We start from the raw sequence: 15,956 nt of genomic DNA on the forward strand, positions 1-15,956 counted from the left end.
AACTCACATCTGAAAAATGTTGAGATGCGGTCTGAAAACATTGAACAGCAGTCAGCACGGGTGAGCCCAGTCGCGCGGCTGCCTTGAATATTTTGCACGTGCAAAGCACTGATGGCGCAGTCCAGGTGGGACACCCATTGAATGGCAGTCTATGTGCGGTCTGAGGGCAATACCACTGCAATCTACATATTCATACGGCATCATAAAAATTCAAAAAGACAGCCTTGAACTACTTACTACTTAGCGACCCATACACTCTATGACAGTGATGTCATAGATCACGTGAGGGCTTTCCCCAGCTTGCACACAAGATGCTGGTATGGTCATGGCGACAGCCGATCAGAGTAGAAATGCACGGTGATGTCAGCTGGCGGCCCCCTTGAACAAAATAATCCAACATGGCAGAAAATGCTCAGAAACATCTTATTTCTGCACAAATCTAATCTGTTTCTCATGTATTTTATTACCCAAGGCCAAAATATGGCCATCGGGTGTTGCGAAGACTTTCCGTCTGTGCTAAGCATAACTCCATTTCTGTTACTGCCAGGGTCTTCAAATTTACAGGGAACATTCTTGGGACACAGACCTTGGACAAGCTCAAAGATGACTAACCTTGACCTACTCTAAGGGGTCAAAAGGTTACATTCTTTCTACACACTCTTTCATTTATTATATGCTCATACGGCCGAGGGTATTTTAGCATTGTGTTATATTTAAAGTTAGCAAGAAATAAACACTTCTAAATCTAAAAGCACTGTTTTTGTAACCAGATAACACCTCTGAAGGTTTTTACTAGACATCTCGTGGATGTTAGTGTGCACGCCCCATGTACGTGCATCACATGAGATCAAAGGTAGCTTCCAGTAATTTAACAACGCACTTCCGCCTGAAGATGCCGTTAAAAGGAAAATAAAATATTCCTTATGGTGTTTCCCTCAGGTAAATATGTTCTCAGTCATTGTAGCTGTAATTTTGCAAAATGTTACGAAAATAAACCAACATTGTAATTCTTGGATTTCAGTAGAAACTAATTTTGATCAGTTTTGTTCCATTTGAAAGGCTGTATAGTTTTAAAAACAGGAATGTGCATGGTAATAATAGCAAACATTTTTTGCACCGCTGATTTGCTGACACTTTTAAAACTTCAGAAGACATGGCGCACGACACCTGTTCTCATTTTGTGCAGGCGTAGTGTAGTTAGATGAATCTACCCATTTAGCACCTGGGACGTGCCAGAGCCAGCTGACAGCGTCTCCCCCACGGCCTCTCTGTGTCCTCTGGCCCTGTGGCTTCTCTCCTGGTGCACTGCACTTGCAGTAACCTCCCAGAGATCAGGTGTGTCCAGTTTCTGTCCTTTTAGACGGTGCTGTTTCTGTGCACGGTTCCTCGGTGGATGTGTGAGAACTTCTCAGTCAATACCAATCAGATTTGCATGCAAAAAAATACATGGTGCCTACTCCCCACGCCATGACATGATCTGGATTGACTGGATGTGCAGATGAACAATCAAAAAGCCTCTCCTTTTTTTTTTTTTTTTTTTTTTTTTTTTTTTGCGAGTGCTTGTGCCCCCCTGAGTGGGAAATCATATTGGCCTATATCAAGATCCACCATGGTTTATGAAAAGAAAAACAGCTTTTCCAGATGTCACTGTCACGATTAAATCTCTTTCTCTCTCTCTCTCTCTCTCTCTCTGTCTCTCTCTCTCTCATCAAAATAACATCACTAAAGATATGATCACTATTGCAACACTGGAACAAGAGGGCTTTAAAAAGCTGCTAAAACATTTGCTGGATGAGCACTAGGCTGAGGTAGGTTACTTTGCCAGCTAAGGCCAGTAACCGTTTACAGCTGCATGGATGGAGACAATGCAGATGAAGGACATAGACAGGTAGTGAGCCTGGGAATTGAACCCAGGTCTACATATTGGGAGCCAGAGGATTTCTGCTAAGACATGATTTATGACGTTGATGGCACAAAGAACTTTAAGTTTGATGTTTCTGTTAGTGATGATTCAAGCCGTTGTTCTCTGTGCACTGTCAGGCCTGTCGTGCATTTCTCAGAGTCAAGTGGCGGCTCTGCTGCTAGCCGGAGGCCAGGGAACCAGACTGGGGGTCTCTTACCCCAAAGGCATGTACGACGTGGGGCTTCCTTCCTCCAAAACGCTCTTTCAGATTCAAGCTGAACGCATTTTGAAACTTCAGCAGCTGGCTGAGAAAAAGCACAAAGTCAAATGTTGCATTCCATGGTAAGATATTTTGACCTGTGGAGGTCATTTTATTTAATAATTGGTAAGTACGCTTGATATTTGTGTGTCTGTCAGCTTGTTACTGTCAAAGAAATCAGGTGTTCCAAACATCTTCTCTGCCTGAAACCTCACCCATTAGGCTCAGTTCTGTGGGTCTGAGTAAACTGGGTCAGGACTCTGTTGGCATCAAAGACATCTCACCCAGGGGAAGGTGTGTTCTTGTCAAGGATTAAAATTCCATGTCAAGCTGACTCAAGTAAACAAAGTTTTAAAGTTGGAAACATCTGGAAGGCAACTTTCCAAAGTTTGCCAGAAATATCATGGGGTTGAGTCAGACTAATTCTGTAAAGACATTGATGCGTTTTATCCGCCTGTCTAAGACGAAGGATGTGTTACAACCCCAGTACCACAATCACTGGCACAGTAGGGGAAATGCTAAAGAAAAAAGTTCTTTTGTGTTCAAAACAGTTACAGTGAGGAAAATAAGTATTTGAACACCTGCCAATCAGCAGAAATTCTGGCCCTCAAAGACCTGTTAGTCCACCTCTAAAAAGTCCACCTCCACTCCACTTATTATTCCAAATTAGAAGCACCTATTTGAGGTTGCTAGCTGCATAAAGACACCTGTCAATCAATCAATCAATTTTTTTTTTATATAGCGCCAAATCACAACAAACAGTTGCCCCAAGGCGCTTTATATTGTAAGGCAAGGCCATACAATAATGATGTAAAACCCCAACGGTCAAACGACCCCCTGTGAGCAAGCACTTGGCTACAGTGGGAAGGAAAAACTCCCTTTTAACAGGAAGAAACCTCCAGCAGAACCAGGCTCAGGGAGGGGCAGTCTTCTGCTGGGACTGGTTGGGGCTGAGGGAGAAAGGGCTGTCCACCCCACACAATCAGTAAGACTCCAACTACTAACATGGCTAAGACCAAAGAGCTGTCCAAAGACACCAGAGACAAAATTGTAGACCTCCACAAGGCTGAAAAGGGCTACGGGGCAACTGCCAAGCAGCTTGGTGAAAAAAGATCAACTGTTGGAGCGATTATTAGAAAATGGAAGAAACTAAACATGACTGTCAATCTCCCTCGGACTGGGGCTCCATGCAAGATCCCACCTCGTGGCGTATCAATGATCCTAAGAAAGGTGAGGAATCAGTCCAGAACTGCACGGGAGGAGCTGGTCAATGACCTGAAGAGAGCTGGCACCACTGTTTCCAAGGTTACTGTGGGTAATACACTAAGACGTCATGCATGGCACGGAAGGTTCCCCTGCTTAAATCAGCACACGTCCAGGCCCATGACCATCTGGATGATCCAGAGGAGTCATGGGAGAAAGCTATGTGGTCAGATGAGACCAAAATAGAACGTTTTGGTCTTAATTCCACTTGCCGTGTTTGGAGGAAGAAGAATGCTGAGTACCATCCCAAAAACACCGTCCCTACTGTGAAACATGGGGGTGGAAGCATCATGGTTTGGGGGTGTTTTTCTGCACATGGGACAGGATGACTGCACTGTATTAAGGAGAGGATGACTAGGGTCATGTATTGTGAGATTTTGGGGAACAACCTCCTTCTCTCAGTAAGAGCATTGAAGATGGGTCGTGGATGGGTCTTCCAACATGACAATGACCCCAAACACACAGCCAGTATAACCAAGGAGTGGCTCTGTAAGAAGCATTTCAAGGTTTTGGAGTGGCCTGGCCAGTCTCCAGACCTAAACCCAATAGAAAATCTTTGGAGGGAGCTCAAACTCTGTGTTTCTCAGCGACAGCGCAGTAACCTGGCTGATCTAGAGAAGATCTGTGTGGAGGAGTGGACCAAAATCCCTGCTGCAATGTGTGTGCAAACCTGGTGAAAAACGACAGGAAACGTTTGACCTCTGTAACTGCAAACAAAGGCTATTGTACCAAATATTAACATTGATTTTCACAAGTGTTCAAATACTTGATTGCAGCAGTAACATACAAATAAATTATTTAAAAAAATCATACATTGTGATGTCCAGATTTTTTTTTTTTTTAGATTATGTCTCTCACAGTGGACATGCACCTAAGATGAAAATTTCAGACCCCTCCATGATTTCTAAGTGGGAGAACTTGCAGGATGTTCAAATACTTATTTTCCTCACTGTATGTCCTCTGCTGCATTACATCATGTTTTCATGTCGACTCTTCTGAGGACAAATCACAGTTCTGTTGATTGAAGGAGAGAGCATATCTCACCCATATTGGCCTCTCTTCATTCTTCTTCTTACTTATAAGGTTTTGAATAATCAGGTCCCATCTTATCTTAGGGACCTCGTAGTACCATATCACCCCAATAGAGCGCTTCGCTCTCAGACTGCAGGCTTACTTGTTCCTAGGGTTTGTAAGAGTAGAATGGGAGGCAGAGCCTTCAGCTTTCAGGCTCCTCTCCTGTGGAACCAGCTCCCAATTCAGATCAGGGAGACAGACACCCTCTCTACTTTTAAGATTAGGCTTAAAACTTTCCTTTTTGCTCAAGCTTATAGTTAGGGCTGGATCAGGTGACCCTGAACCATCCCTTAGTTATGCTGCTATAGACGTAGACTGCTGGGGGGTTCCCATGATGCACTGTTTCTTTCTCTTTTTGCTCTGTATGCACCACTCTGCATTTAATCATTAGTGATTGATCTCTGCTCCCCTCCACAGCATGTCTTTTTCCTGGTTCTCTCCCTCAGCCCCAACCAGTCCCAGCAGAAGACTGCCCCTCCCTGAGCCTGGTTCTGCTGGAGGTTTCTTCCTGTTAAAAGGGAGTTTTTCCTTCCCACTGTAGCCAAGTGCTTGCTCACAGGGGGTCGTTTTGACCGTTGGGGTTTTACATAATTATTGTATGGCCTTGCCTTACAATATAAAGCGCCTTGGGGCAACTGTTTGTTGTGATTTGGCGCTATATAAAAAAATTGATTGATTGATTGAGTCCAGCAATGGGGGTGGAGCTTCTGGATGGTGCACTGAAGGATACAGGGTTCCTGAAGTCTTTCCGTGCCCACGTCAGGACACCCAACATAGATGCACAATTTTTTCACATGGTGCATTGAATAATGTTGTGCACACTCGTGCTCCACACACGGACATTTGACCATATTTCAGGGTGAACGGCCCAAAATCCTGTCTGTCTGTACTGGATGAATGCTGGAATATTTACTGATGTACCTGTCAGCACATTGCAGAGCTTTGTCATCCGTTCATGTGAAAGTCCGGGAGTATGTGGGAGGACCTTATATTTATGATAAAAATATACCAAGTACACAAGCGTGATGCTTAGCATTGTGTGTCACATTGTTTTCATTCTCCTTACACATTGTTACCATTACAAAGCACTTGCCATCCTTAATGAAACCTGTTACTGCCACCAAATTCAAAATAAGCATATAGTGCAGTTTCCTTGCTCTTCCCACAAAGAGAGGGACAAAAAAAAGAAAAAAAGTGGACTTTGGTAACACTTTATATTAACTGCATGCTATAAAGCATTAGTAAAGCATTTATAAAGTGTAAGTATAAAGACATTACATATTTTGTTATTAGTAATTATTAAGCCATCTATTTATGTTCTTATCAATGAGTAGCTAATAAAAAGAATGCTTTGTAAATGTTTTACAAGTAGTTATTAAGCATTTACTTACACTTTATAAATGCTTTACTAATGCTTTATAGCGTGCAGGTAATATAAAGTGTTACCTGGACTTTTATCTACTGAATGTGGTATATAAAAATGTAACTTCAGGAACAGCAGCATGAGATGAAAAGGGAGTGAAATATACCCATCTGTATCTGGAGTGTGGGAAAGTGCTCAAACTGCTCAAACATAAAGCAGATTGTCACCATAGAATATAAACAGCAGAAAGCAATACTTTGTTTCAAATGCACAGACACACACTGAAAGTTACCAGCAGTCCTATCGGCATGATTTCACTGTCTAGACAGATTAGAATGTAGAATGTCAGTGTAGAAGGAAATTCACAACAGTTAACGTGATCTTTGTGTTTTGGCTTTAGGTATATCATGACCAGCGGCAGGACAATGGACTCCACCAAGGAGTTCTTCTCACAACATAACTACTTTGGCTTAGAAAAGAACAATGTCATGTTCTTTCAGCAGGGCATGCTACCAGCCATGGACTACCAAGGCAAAATCATCCTAGAAAGCAAGTGCAAGCTCTCCATGGCTCCTGGTAGGACAGCAGAGAATTTCCATACACGCGACCAGTCAAAAGTTTGGACACACTTACCCATGAATGGGAAGTGTGACTGATAGTCAGTGTAGTTTGGTGTGTCAGTGTCATTGTTAAATGAGTGTGTTTTTACATGTGTGTGCTTGTGTTTTAGATGGGAATGGAGGACTTTACAGAGCTCTAGGAAAGCAAGGTGTAATTGATGACATGGAGCGGAGGGGAGTCCAGTTTATCCACGTGTACTGTGTTGACAATATCTTGGTCAAAGTGGCTGATCCCACATTTGTCGGCTTCTGCATTCAGAAGGGAGCAGACTGTGGAGCTAAGGTTGGTCATTGAACATTTTACAAAGGGTTTCAGGTATGTTTTTTTCTTAGGGGCTCTTGGTTAAGATTGAAGTCATAAAAATAATTTTCTTTGGGCACCGCTATAGTTTTATTTATTAACCTTTCAATAGGGCATTCATAATATGGCATTGCCAATATGATAACAATTTGCATTGTCTGGGGAAAAAATGAATAAATAATTCCGCTGAAGGGAAAAAATTTAAAATGGACTGCCTTGAAGTGTGTTCGGTAGCCACCCGTTCACTGCTAAAAAAAATCCCCTAAAAATTGCTCCACCCTGCGTCATTTTGGAGCATCAGCAGCGGTTCATCGATTATCACCTCGTTTCTGTTTCAAACTTCACTCCAGTCATCATCTATCTCGGCGACAGATATCTGAAGCTTTTGTACAACAATCATTTCCACATAAATTCAGCATTATTTCATAATAAAAGACAGGGGACCATTCAGAGCATCACAGCAGCACATCAGACTCAGACGTGTTGCTTCACCTAAGTTATTTTCGGAGCGTCAACAGCGATTTCACCGATTATTGCCTGGTTTCTGTTTAAAACAGCCTCATTTCTGCTTAAAACTGACTTTAGAATGAATTAAGAGGTTTTACTTTGTCCTCTGATGATTAATAATCACATTATTCCCTTTGATCGCTTTGGGTCAGTCAGAGTCAGACTCAGAGCAAGTCTCAGACACATGTGCATTGATGGCACAGTGAAGGCAGAACGGACCAATTTGTAGAGGGGACCATTTGGTCGGCGACACTGGTAGTTCAAAGCCGTGTAAACATCAGCTGGCAAGGATGTGGATGGCATCGATTCAGTGAGTTCATGAACAATTGCGATGACACGTTCTCCCAAGTTGAGAAGGTTATCTAGAAGAGATGTGGTGATGAACTTCTGCTGTGCCCTGATGTTGTCTTGTTGTCCATACTTTACATTGTGCCCTAAACCAGTGTTGCAGACCAAATGGTCCGCTCCTAAAAACTGGTCCACCCTGCCACCACTGCACATGCGTCATTTCAGAGCTCAGCCGCTCATCTGAGACATAGTCTTTTCACCCAAAGTAGTCAAATGGATTAATAGGATTATTAATCATCAGATGTCAAGGTAAAACCTCTTAAATCATTCTAAAGTCAGTTTTAAGCAGAAACGAGGCGATACTCTGTGACGCTTTGAAATGACAAAAGCGCAGTGAACACATCAGCTAGCAGTTTGTGTAGCCACGGCGCTCTGATCGATTCCTCTGTCTTTTCTGATGAAATAAAGCTGAATTTATGTGGAAATGATTGTTGTACAAAAGCTTCAGGTATCTGTCGCTGAGATAGATGATGACTGGAGGCAGTTTGAAGCAGAAACGAGGTGATAATCCATGAAACACGGCTAATGACTCATGCACAGTGAAGGCAGGATGGACCGATTTTTAGGGGGGACCGTTGAGGGGGGTCAGCAACACCAGAGTGTCGCTGACCAAACCAACCTCTAGCATAAGTCATGGACTGCAAAGCGGCGTGAGATTCACAATTGCGAAACAGCGGATACAGTTTATGATAGCGACCATAGCAACATCATAGATCACGTAGGGGCTTCTTCCAATTTGCGAGAGGGATGCTGGGAAGCACACAGCAACAGCCAATCAGAGTAGAGAGGCATGGTGACATCAGATGGCTGCTCACTCGCTGTATGGCAGCATGGTGGCTTAGTGGTTAGCAATGGTGATTCACAACAAGAAGGTTGTGGGATAAATTCTCACCCTTTCTGTGTGGAGTTTGCATGTTCTCCCTGTGTCTGTGTGGGTTTCCTCTGGGCACTCCAGTTTCATCCCACAATCAAAAGATGTTTATTTATCTGCTCCTTTCTCTGCTCCTGACCAAGGCAGAATCTTTCAGTGGTGAGCACAGTTACGCTAATCCACTAACTGCTAATTAGTGAAGCTAACTTTTTTGTTTGCAGATTAGCTGCAAACAAAGCTAGCTGAAAAGCTAGCTTCAAAAACCATCAGAGGACCAATTAGCTTCTACAAAATTGAGTTCTGCTAGCTTTTAGTTCGCTAACCTTTTTTGCTGGCATAGTTCGTAAAGCCGAACAGTCAAATACATTTGTAAACCCTAAAATCATGCATGTTGGTTCCTGTCAGTTACTTGTTTTGCAGCAGTCAAGCAGCTGTGAGGAGCTGAACTCAACTCTACCCTAGCAGAAGGGGCCTGCCTGCCAGGCTGTTCTAAAAAAAAAAAAAAAAAGTGTCATTTACATTCAGCATACAGTGACCCAGACATGTGGCAGTAGACATGAAAAGCAAAGCAGGTTTGAGTTAAAGATTGATTTATAAACCAAATTAATCCGGGTAGTTTATCTACATTAATGTCAGTTCTGTCAGTTTTACAAAGTGAAAAGGTACTGCATGAATAGTTTAGGGAATAGTGAGTGAATGAGTGAGTGTGTGAGCACACATTATGTGCTTCAGTGGATTGTCATCAGACAGTCCTGAATGTGACTGGTGTCCCCAAGTAGTCACTCCAAGTCTCAAGGCATCTCCGAGTCTGAGGCGTCAGCCCGACAAATGGGGACATATCCTGTTGGCTCTAATCCATTTGTCTACACACTTCCCATGGAACTCATGGCTGCAGGGAAGGACTCACAGCAGCTGCCGGGACTCAGTCACTCATACACACCACAGATGGGTCAAAATGCATAGAACACTGCCATCTACTGGATGGCAGTGTGAATAGCTCCCAAATATCACGGTCATTATTTATTACACTGAACCACACTCACAACAAACACACAGAATTTTCAGTTTTACAAATGCCTTTTTTTTTTTTTTTTAACAAATGAAAAAAATTACATATTTACAAATAAATAAACAAACCAACCAGTGATGAGCGGAGGCTCATTTGCCATAATGCCTTTTGGCATCTGTGTGTGTTAATGCTCAAACCTTCAGAATTAGTGTATTACTTTAAAATTAAAAGATATGTGTTATATTTTCACTTTGTAAAAATGATAGAGTTGACATTAATGTAGATAAACTATCTGGATTAATTTTTTTTATAAGTCAAACTTGCTTTGCTTTTCATGTCTACTACCACACGTCTGGGGCAGTGTATATTGAATGTAAATGACTCTTCCTTACAGCAGTGGGCAGGCACACAAAGACAGAAGCTCTGACTCATTGTTTGTGTTGGGTTTGTGATCACCTTTGATTCTACCCAGAAGGGTCGGCAGTGCTTAAACTCAGAACTGGCTTGTCAGCAGCTGACAGTGTACTGGAGTCAATACTAAAAGTAAGTGGTTAGCTGTAGCTTCCACTAAATTTTTTAATGGTTTATTAATTTAGCGTTATAAAAGTTAACTTTTCAGTTAGCAAAGTAGGTGGAATCTTTACATCTGGAGTTGGTCCCCAGGCACTGGACTGTGGCAGCCCACTGCTCCTAGTGGCTGGATTGTGTCTAACTGTAGTTAGGATTAAATGCAGAGGACAAACTTCACTTTCTCCACTTCAAACAGGAAGTGATCACAAAGGAAGTCTGAGACTGGAGGAGTGAATATCATGAAGCACCGAGAAAACCAACCATTTTACTCATGTTTGTTGGGATGTGCTGTCCAAATGACTCGAGGGACAATATGAAATACACTTTGATCATCTGATGGGGTCAAAAAAGAGGAAATTTACTGTCAGAAATGGATTCATCCATTTGTCTCTGATATATTTTTTAAGTCGATTAATGTCTATTTTATTTGTGAAATGTCAGCCACTGTTTTTAATGACCGCTAGGATAGGCTCCAGATTCCCCATGACCCTTAAAGGTGACCCCTGCCCATTCTCCATGTTAATGTGGAATTGCATCAGGAAGAGCATCTGGTGTAAAATGTGCCAAAATCAACATGCAGATCCACGTCAGATCTGCATGTTGATTTTTAGTAAAGTGGTTGGTTTGTTCAGCGCTTCGTGATATTCGCTCCTCCAGTTTCAGACTTCCTTTGTGATCACTTCCAGTTTGAAGTGGAAGAACCTGAAACAGTTTCTCCTTCCTACAGGCACTGACCGATTCCAAAAATGTCATGCACAATTTCCAGTTCATCTCAATAGAATTTGCATTTAATTAAAAAATAATGTAATAATGTTAATATATTCATTAATTTTTAAATATGGAGTCCTAAAGTCTAAACGTTTTAAAATGAGATTACGTTATTTTATAATTCACTCATTTATGTACTTTCATGGAGTCCCAAAGAAAATGTTTTTTTTATAAAACAAACAAACTTCAGCTGCAGTTTGTCAGAAGGCACATGGGAGATGAGCTGAGATTTGATTTGATTTCTTTATAAAAATCTTCTCTGTGTGGAGGAGCAACAGCTGCACATGTATCAGTGGTCAGCGGGTAGCCGCTCCATGACCCCACTGAAGCCTGTAGCTCCTTCATAGGTGTCTGAGTGTCCTGGTGCCATCCCTCACTTTCACAGTGCCTCTGTTTTTGACATACAGATTGAGTGACTTTCTCACAGTATTGATCTTCTTTCAACACTTTGCTGGAATTTTGACCCATATGGTATAAATGAGCCATGGCTTTGGGACGGCCCTTGTGTCACATCATTAGAGTATATTTACAATCACTGTCTCACTGGAAGACCCAGTAGTGACTCAGTAGTAAGATTTAGCTTTCTGAAGTCTTTAGTTGTTGTTGAGAATTTCCAGGAAATTCTCCTTTTTCATGATGCAATTTTACATCACGGAAGTTCTTTTCCCTACAAAGCGCATATACTCATGTGTATAAAAAAAAAAAAAAAACCTTTATTTAAAACTGCTTTGAGAGGTCCGACAGCTTATACTCCAGTGAGACTTATATGCTGAAAAATCATGTTTATTATTATTATTATTATTATTATTATTCGTAGTAGTATTAACTGTTTATATGGAACTTTCTCACTAATCAAAGTGCTAAATAAAATAATGTCACAGAATAAAAGCGTACATACCAATAATAAAAGTACACTACAACAGTGGGTAACAATCCCAAATTAAAGAGCTGATTAAAAAAAAAAAAGTCAAATGGACTCACATTGTCATTGTGCCAGAAAACTGTATCCATCTGATGATTTATTTTGTTCAAACTGCACTAAATAACACCTAGTATGTGGTTCATTTCATGCTTATTTGTCTGTCGTGCTTATTTTGGAATGTAACAGTCCTCATGAAAATTCAGTAGGTATATCTTATATATTATTTTCCAGTTCTAAGGTGGAACTATGCTAGTATACTAAGGTATACTTGTATCTAAAAAGGAAGAGTAAAATAGAAGAGTAGAAAAGAGTTGAGTAGAGCCACTTGGGTGCCTGTTCTTGAGAACTAGGGATGGTAGGTTAAAAAGGTTTTTTTATCCCATGGGAACTCTCCCTACCTACCCAAGCAGCTCAATAAAAAGGATATATATAATAATAAGACATAAGAAAGATAAGACATCATATATATATATATATATATATAACTGATAATTAAATAAAAAGGGTAATAAACAACATATACAAAAAATATGGTATTATATAATATACAAGAGTAGGTTTTAAAACCTAAATATTAATACAGGAGAAGATTGTAGTATAGATAATTTAGTATGTAGACTAGTAGTAAAATTAGTAGACTAGTTAGTAGACTAAGGTATAAATCTGGTATTATAGAAACAGAAGCTATGATGTAATTTGTATTGGTATCTATCTAAAGTAACTGCTAGCATACTATAGGAAAATAAAAAGCATACTCTATATGCGTTCAAATGGAAACCTAAGAACTTAGGTACTATATGTTGATATCTTTTAAAGAACACAAACTGATGAATCATTAAAAATCTACACCATGTAAAATAAAATTGTAAATAACAAAAATAAGCTAGTTATCATTAGAAGAGCTAAATTAGCCATTAATAAGCCGAGCGTACCTAGCAAGCTAACAAGATTAACAAAAATGGTACTAAGTATATAAAGTATAATAGTGTAGTTAAACCTACAATAACGGTATTAACAAATACATATAAAAATAAATGTGGACAAAAGTATGAATAAATGTGGGTTATCAAACAGAAAAGAACCAACTGTATTGTAAGCTACGATAAACGGTGCTACAGCCGACTAGATAAGCTAACATTAGCTGTTAGGTATAACTAATTGTACCCCACTCCTCCAATTATTCCATAAATATAATAATCTTAAAAAAAGGGGGAAACAAGAAAAAGTAAAGTGTGTAGAAATGTATTGGAGACATGATATAAGTACCTAGTGAAAGGATATAAAGGTGGATTATATTCCAGGCTAAACAGAGCTCGAGGCTTGTGGCTGCAGCAACATGTAGGCCAGGTTAGCCTGTAACTAACATGACGGAGAGGGATACATTCTCTCTAGCTAAAGAACATTTATGTAGCTAATGTAAACAGTAGTAGGCCTAGTAACCACTTAAAACATTAAACATTAAACTGGCATATATATACAAGGTGAATGAGGCCGAGGCAGGTTATTAGATAATTAATAGCTAATAGGCTAAGCTGTCATGATAGACGACTTTCCTGCAGTCTTCACTTCTCCATGCTGCTGTGAGCACAAATCTGTGTCCATCTGATGATTTATTTTATCCAAATGGAGTCAAGTAACATTTGAATTCAGATGCTCATTTATTTGTGCATCTTCTCCATAAAGTTGTTATGCTAAGTAACAGCACAGGCCGTGGTGTGCACATGTGCGACACTGAGTTCATGTCTGTTGTGGAAACTCTGTGTTACAAAGTGAGTTTAAGATGCAGAAGAAAAGGTGAAACTTATAGTCCTCCGGAAAACACAGTGCTTTGTGGACATATGTATGTCCTCTCTGAACATCCTACGTTCAGCTTTTCAGCTTGCACCCTGAGACTGTGTGCCCCTGTTTCCAGGTGGTGGAGAAAACCAATCCCACGGAGGCTGTGGGTGTGGTCTGTAAGGTGGATGGGCGTTATCAGGTGGTGGAGTACAGTGAGATCACTTTGGCAACTGCCGAGAAGAGAAGCAGTGATGGACGGCTGATGTTTAATGCAGGAAATGTAGCAAATCACTTCTTCACATTGTCCTTCCTCCAAGACATCGTACAGTAAGACTAACTGCAGGCTGTCCTGTTAATCTTGATTTCTGTAGGAACGTGTCTACTTGGCCTTTGTTCAGTATCTTAAAGTGACAGAGGTACAGACGTCTCTCATCCTCTTAACAGGAAATATGAGCCACAGCTGCAGCACCACGTGGCCCAAAAGAAGATCCAGTATGTAGATCACCAGGGACAACAAATCACCCCTCACAAACCCAACGGCATTAAGATGGAAAAGTTTGTCTTTGACATCTTCCAGTTTGCTACGTGAGTGCTTTCCATCTCACACACACACACTTTAAAATAATGTCCTTTTTAATGTCCATTTTAGTTAAAGTAATCCAGCAAATTATTATATAGCTGTCCTTCGAAAAGCTAAGCGACAGTCTTGAGCAGGAACTTTGGAATATGCTTCTTTTTGCTAATAATGTTGGAAAAGTAAGCTCTTTTAGAAGCTGAGGTGGAAAGGATGGAAAAATAAGGTGGAAAAATGTACATTATTGATTTATGCCATTTACTCTCCAAAATCCTGCATTTACGCTTAAAGTAGACCTGCATTGAAATAAATGTGGTCAGATTTCAGAAAAGAAATAGCTGATATGTATTTATAAGACCCTTGTGAATGTAGTAAAGTAAATCTGTAAGCCCAAATTTGTAATTCAGCGGAGAAATATTCGTTTAAAAATGACAAATTTGCAGCTAACATTTAGCCCTCTGTGAAAACAGTTTGTACATCCGGATCATTTCCATGATGTCGGTGACAACACGACGCGCTCCCGCCTTCAGTCCGATCCCGCATTGAAATTGATTTTATCTCTTAGTAATGTTACTGTTATACACATCCTGGTTTCAACATCCAAAGTAGGCTGCAGTGAATGTGAGATACAGCTCTGCATGCTCAGATCCGGGGATCAGATCAGCGGCGGCATCCACAGCGGGCGCCATTATTCCCCGACGCGCTTACTGAGTGCATGCGCTCGTTAAATTCCGCCGCTGCACTCACACCCCCGTGTCTGCTGTGCAGCCAGCACCACCTCTGTCTACTGAATGGAGTTGCAGCCAACTTGGCACAAGTCCAGAGATTACGCTCGCCGTTTTAATGCAGTGCGCGCGGTGACACCTGTTGCTCGCAAGGACAGACTTCTTGCTGCAAAATCCGCAGCGCCGCATGTCTCGGTAATCGGAGCCGCAGAGCTCCGTGGCCGCTGAGAGAGGTTTATATATTTTTAATGACTTGAATTCTTTGCGGGTCTCGCCTCCGTAGCCCGTGACGGTACACCGGAGGTGAAAGACAGTAGATTTTCAATGCGACACCACTCAATCAAACGGGCGTATGAAAAAGTCCACAAAAATAATTTTCAAGCACAAATAAAAGAAATGTGTACTCACCAAACATGCCACAATACAATATGAAGTTTTGAAAAAGTAGATCCTTCCGTATAAGACAAGAAAAAGGTGCAGATGCAAACTGACGTAAATCCACAAATTACAGTTGGCGCGCGCAATGCATGCTGGGAGAGGGTCTTGTCCCTGACGTCTCGGCAGCGTCCATGATGACAGGGACAATTTGCGGAGGGCTAAATGTTAGCTGTAAATTTGTCATTTTCAAATGAAGATTTCTCCGCTGAATGACAGATCTGGACTTGCAGATTTACTTTACTACATTCAGAAGGATCTTATGTGAGATCCTTCTGAATGTAGAAGGATAGAAGGAGAGAGCATATCTCACCCATATTGGCCTCTCTTCATTGGCTTCCTGTTAATTCTAGAATAGAATTTAAAATTCTTCTTCTTACTTATAAGGTTTTGAATAATCAGGTCCCATCTTATCTTAGGGACCTCATAGTACCATATCACCCCAATAGAGCACTTCGCTCTCAGACTGCAGGCTTACTTGTAGTTCCTAGGGTTTGTAAGAGTAGAATGGGAGGCAGAGCCTTCAGCTTTCAGGCTCCTCTCCTGTGGAACCAGCTCCCAATTCAGATCAGGGAGACAGACACCCTCTCTACTTTTAAGATTAGGCTTAAAACTTTCCTTTTTGCTAAAGCTTATAGTTAGAGCTGGATCAGGTGACCCTGAAC

At 41.1% G+C, this 15,956-nt stretch overlaps 1 protein-coding gene across 3 annotated transcripts in view; it reads left to right on the top strand.

Annotated features, from left to right (window-relative positions):
- The window catches only part of uap1 (UDP-N-acetylglucosamine pyrophosphorylase 1), a 104,122-nt gene that overhangs the window by 36,732 nt on the left and 51,434 nt on the right, over window positions 1-15,956 (top strand). For all 3 annotated transcript variants that reach the window (XM_034180762.1, XM_034180761.1, XM_034180760.1), the window contains 5 exons: window positions 2,041-2,245; window positions 6,263-6,438; window positions 6,593-6,765; window positions 13,691-13,884; window positions 14,002-14,142. In XM_034180762.1, the coding sequence (XP_034036653.1) occupies window positions 2,041-2,245; window positions 6,263-6,438; window positions 6,593-6,765; window positions 13,691-13,884; window positions 14,002-14,142 (889 nt within the window). The remainder of the gene's footprint in view (window positions 1-2,040; window positions 2,246-6,262; window positions 6,439-6,592; window positions 6,766-13,690; window positions 13,885-14,001; window positions 14,143-15,956) is intronic.

This window comes from Thalassophryne amazonica, chromosome 10 (assembly GCF_902500255.1).
Source record: "Thalassophryne amazonica chromosome 10, fThaAma1.1, whole genome shotgun sequence".
Taxonomy (NCBI): Eukaryota; Metazoa; Chordata; class Actinopteri; order Batrachoidiformes; family Batrachoididae; genus Thalassophryne; species Thalassophryne amazonica.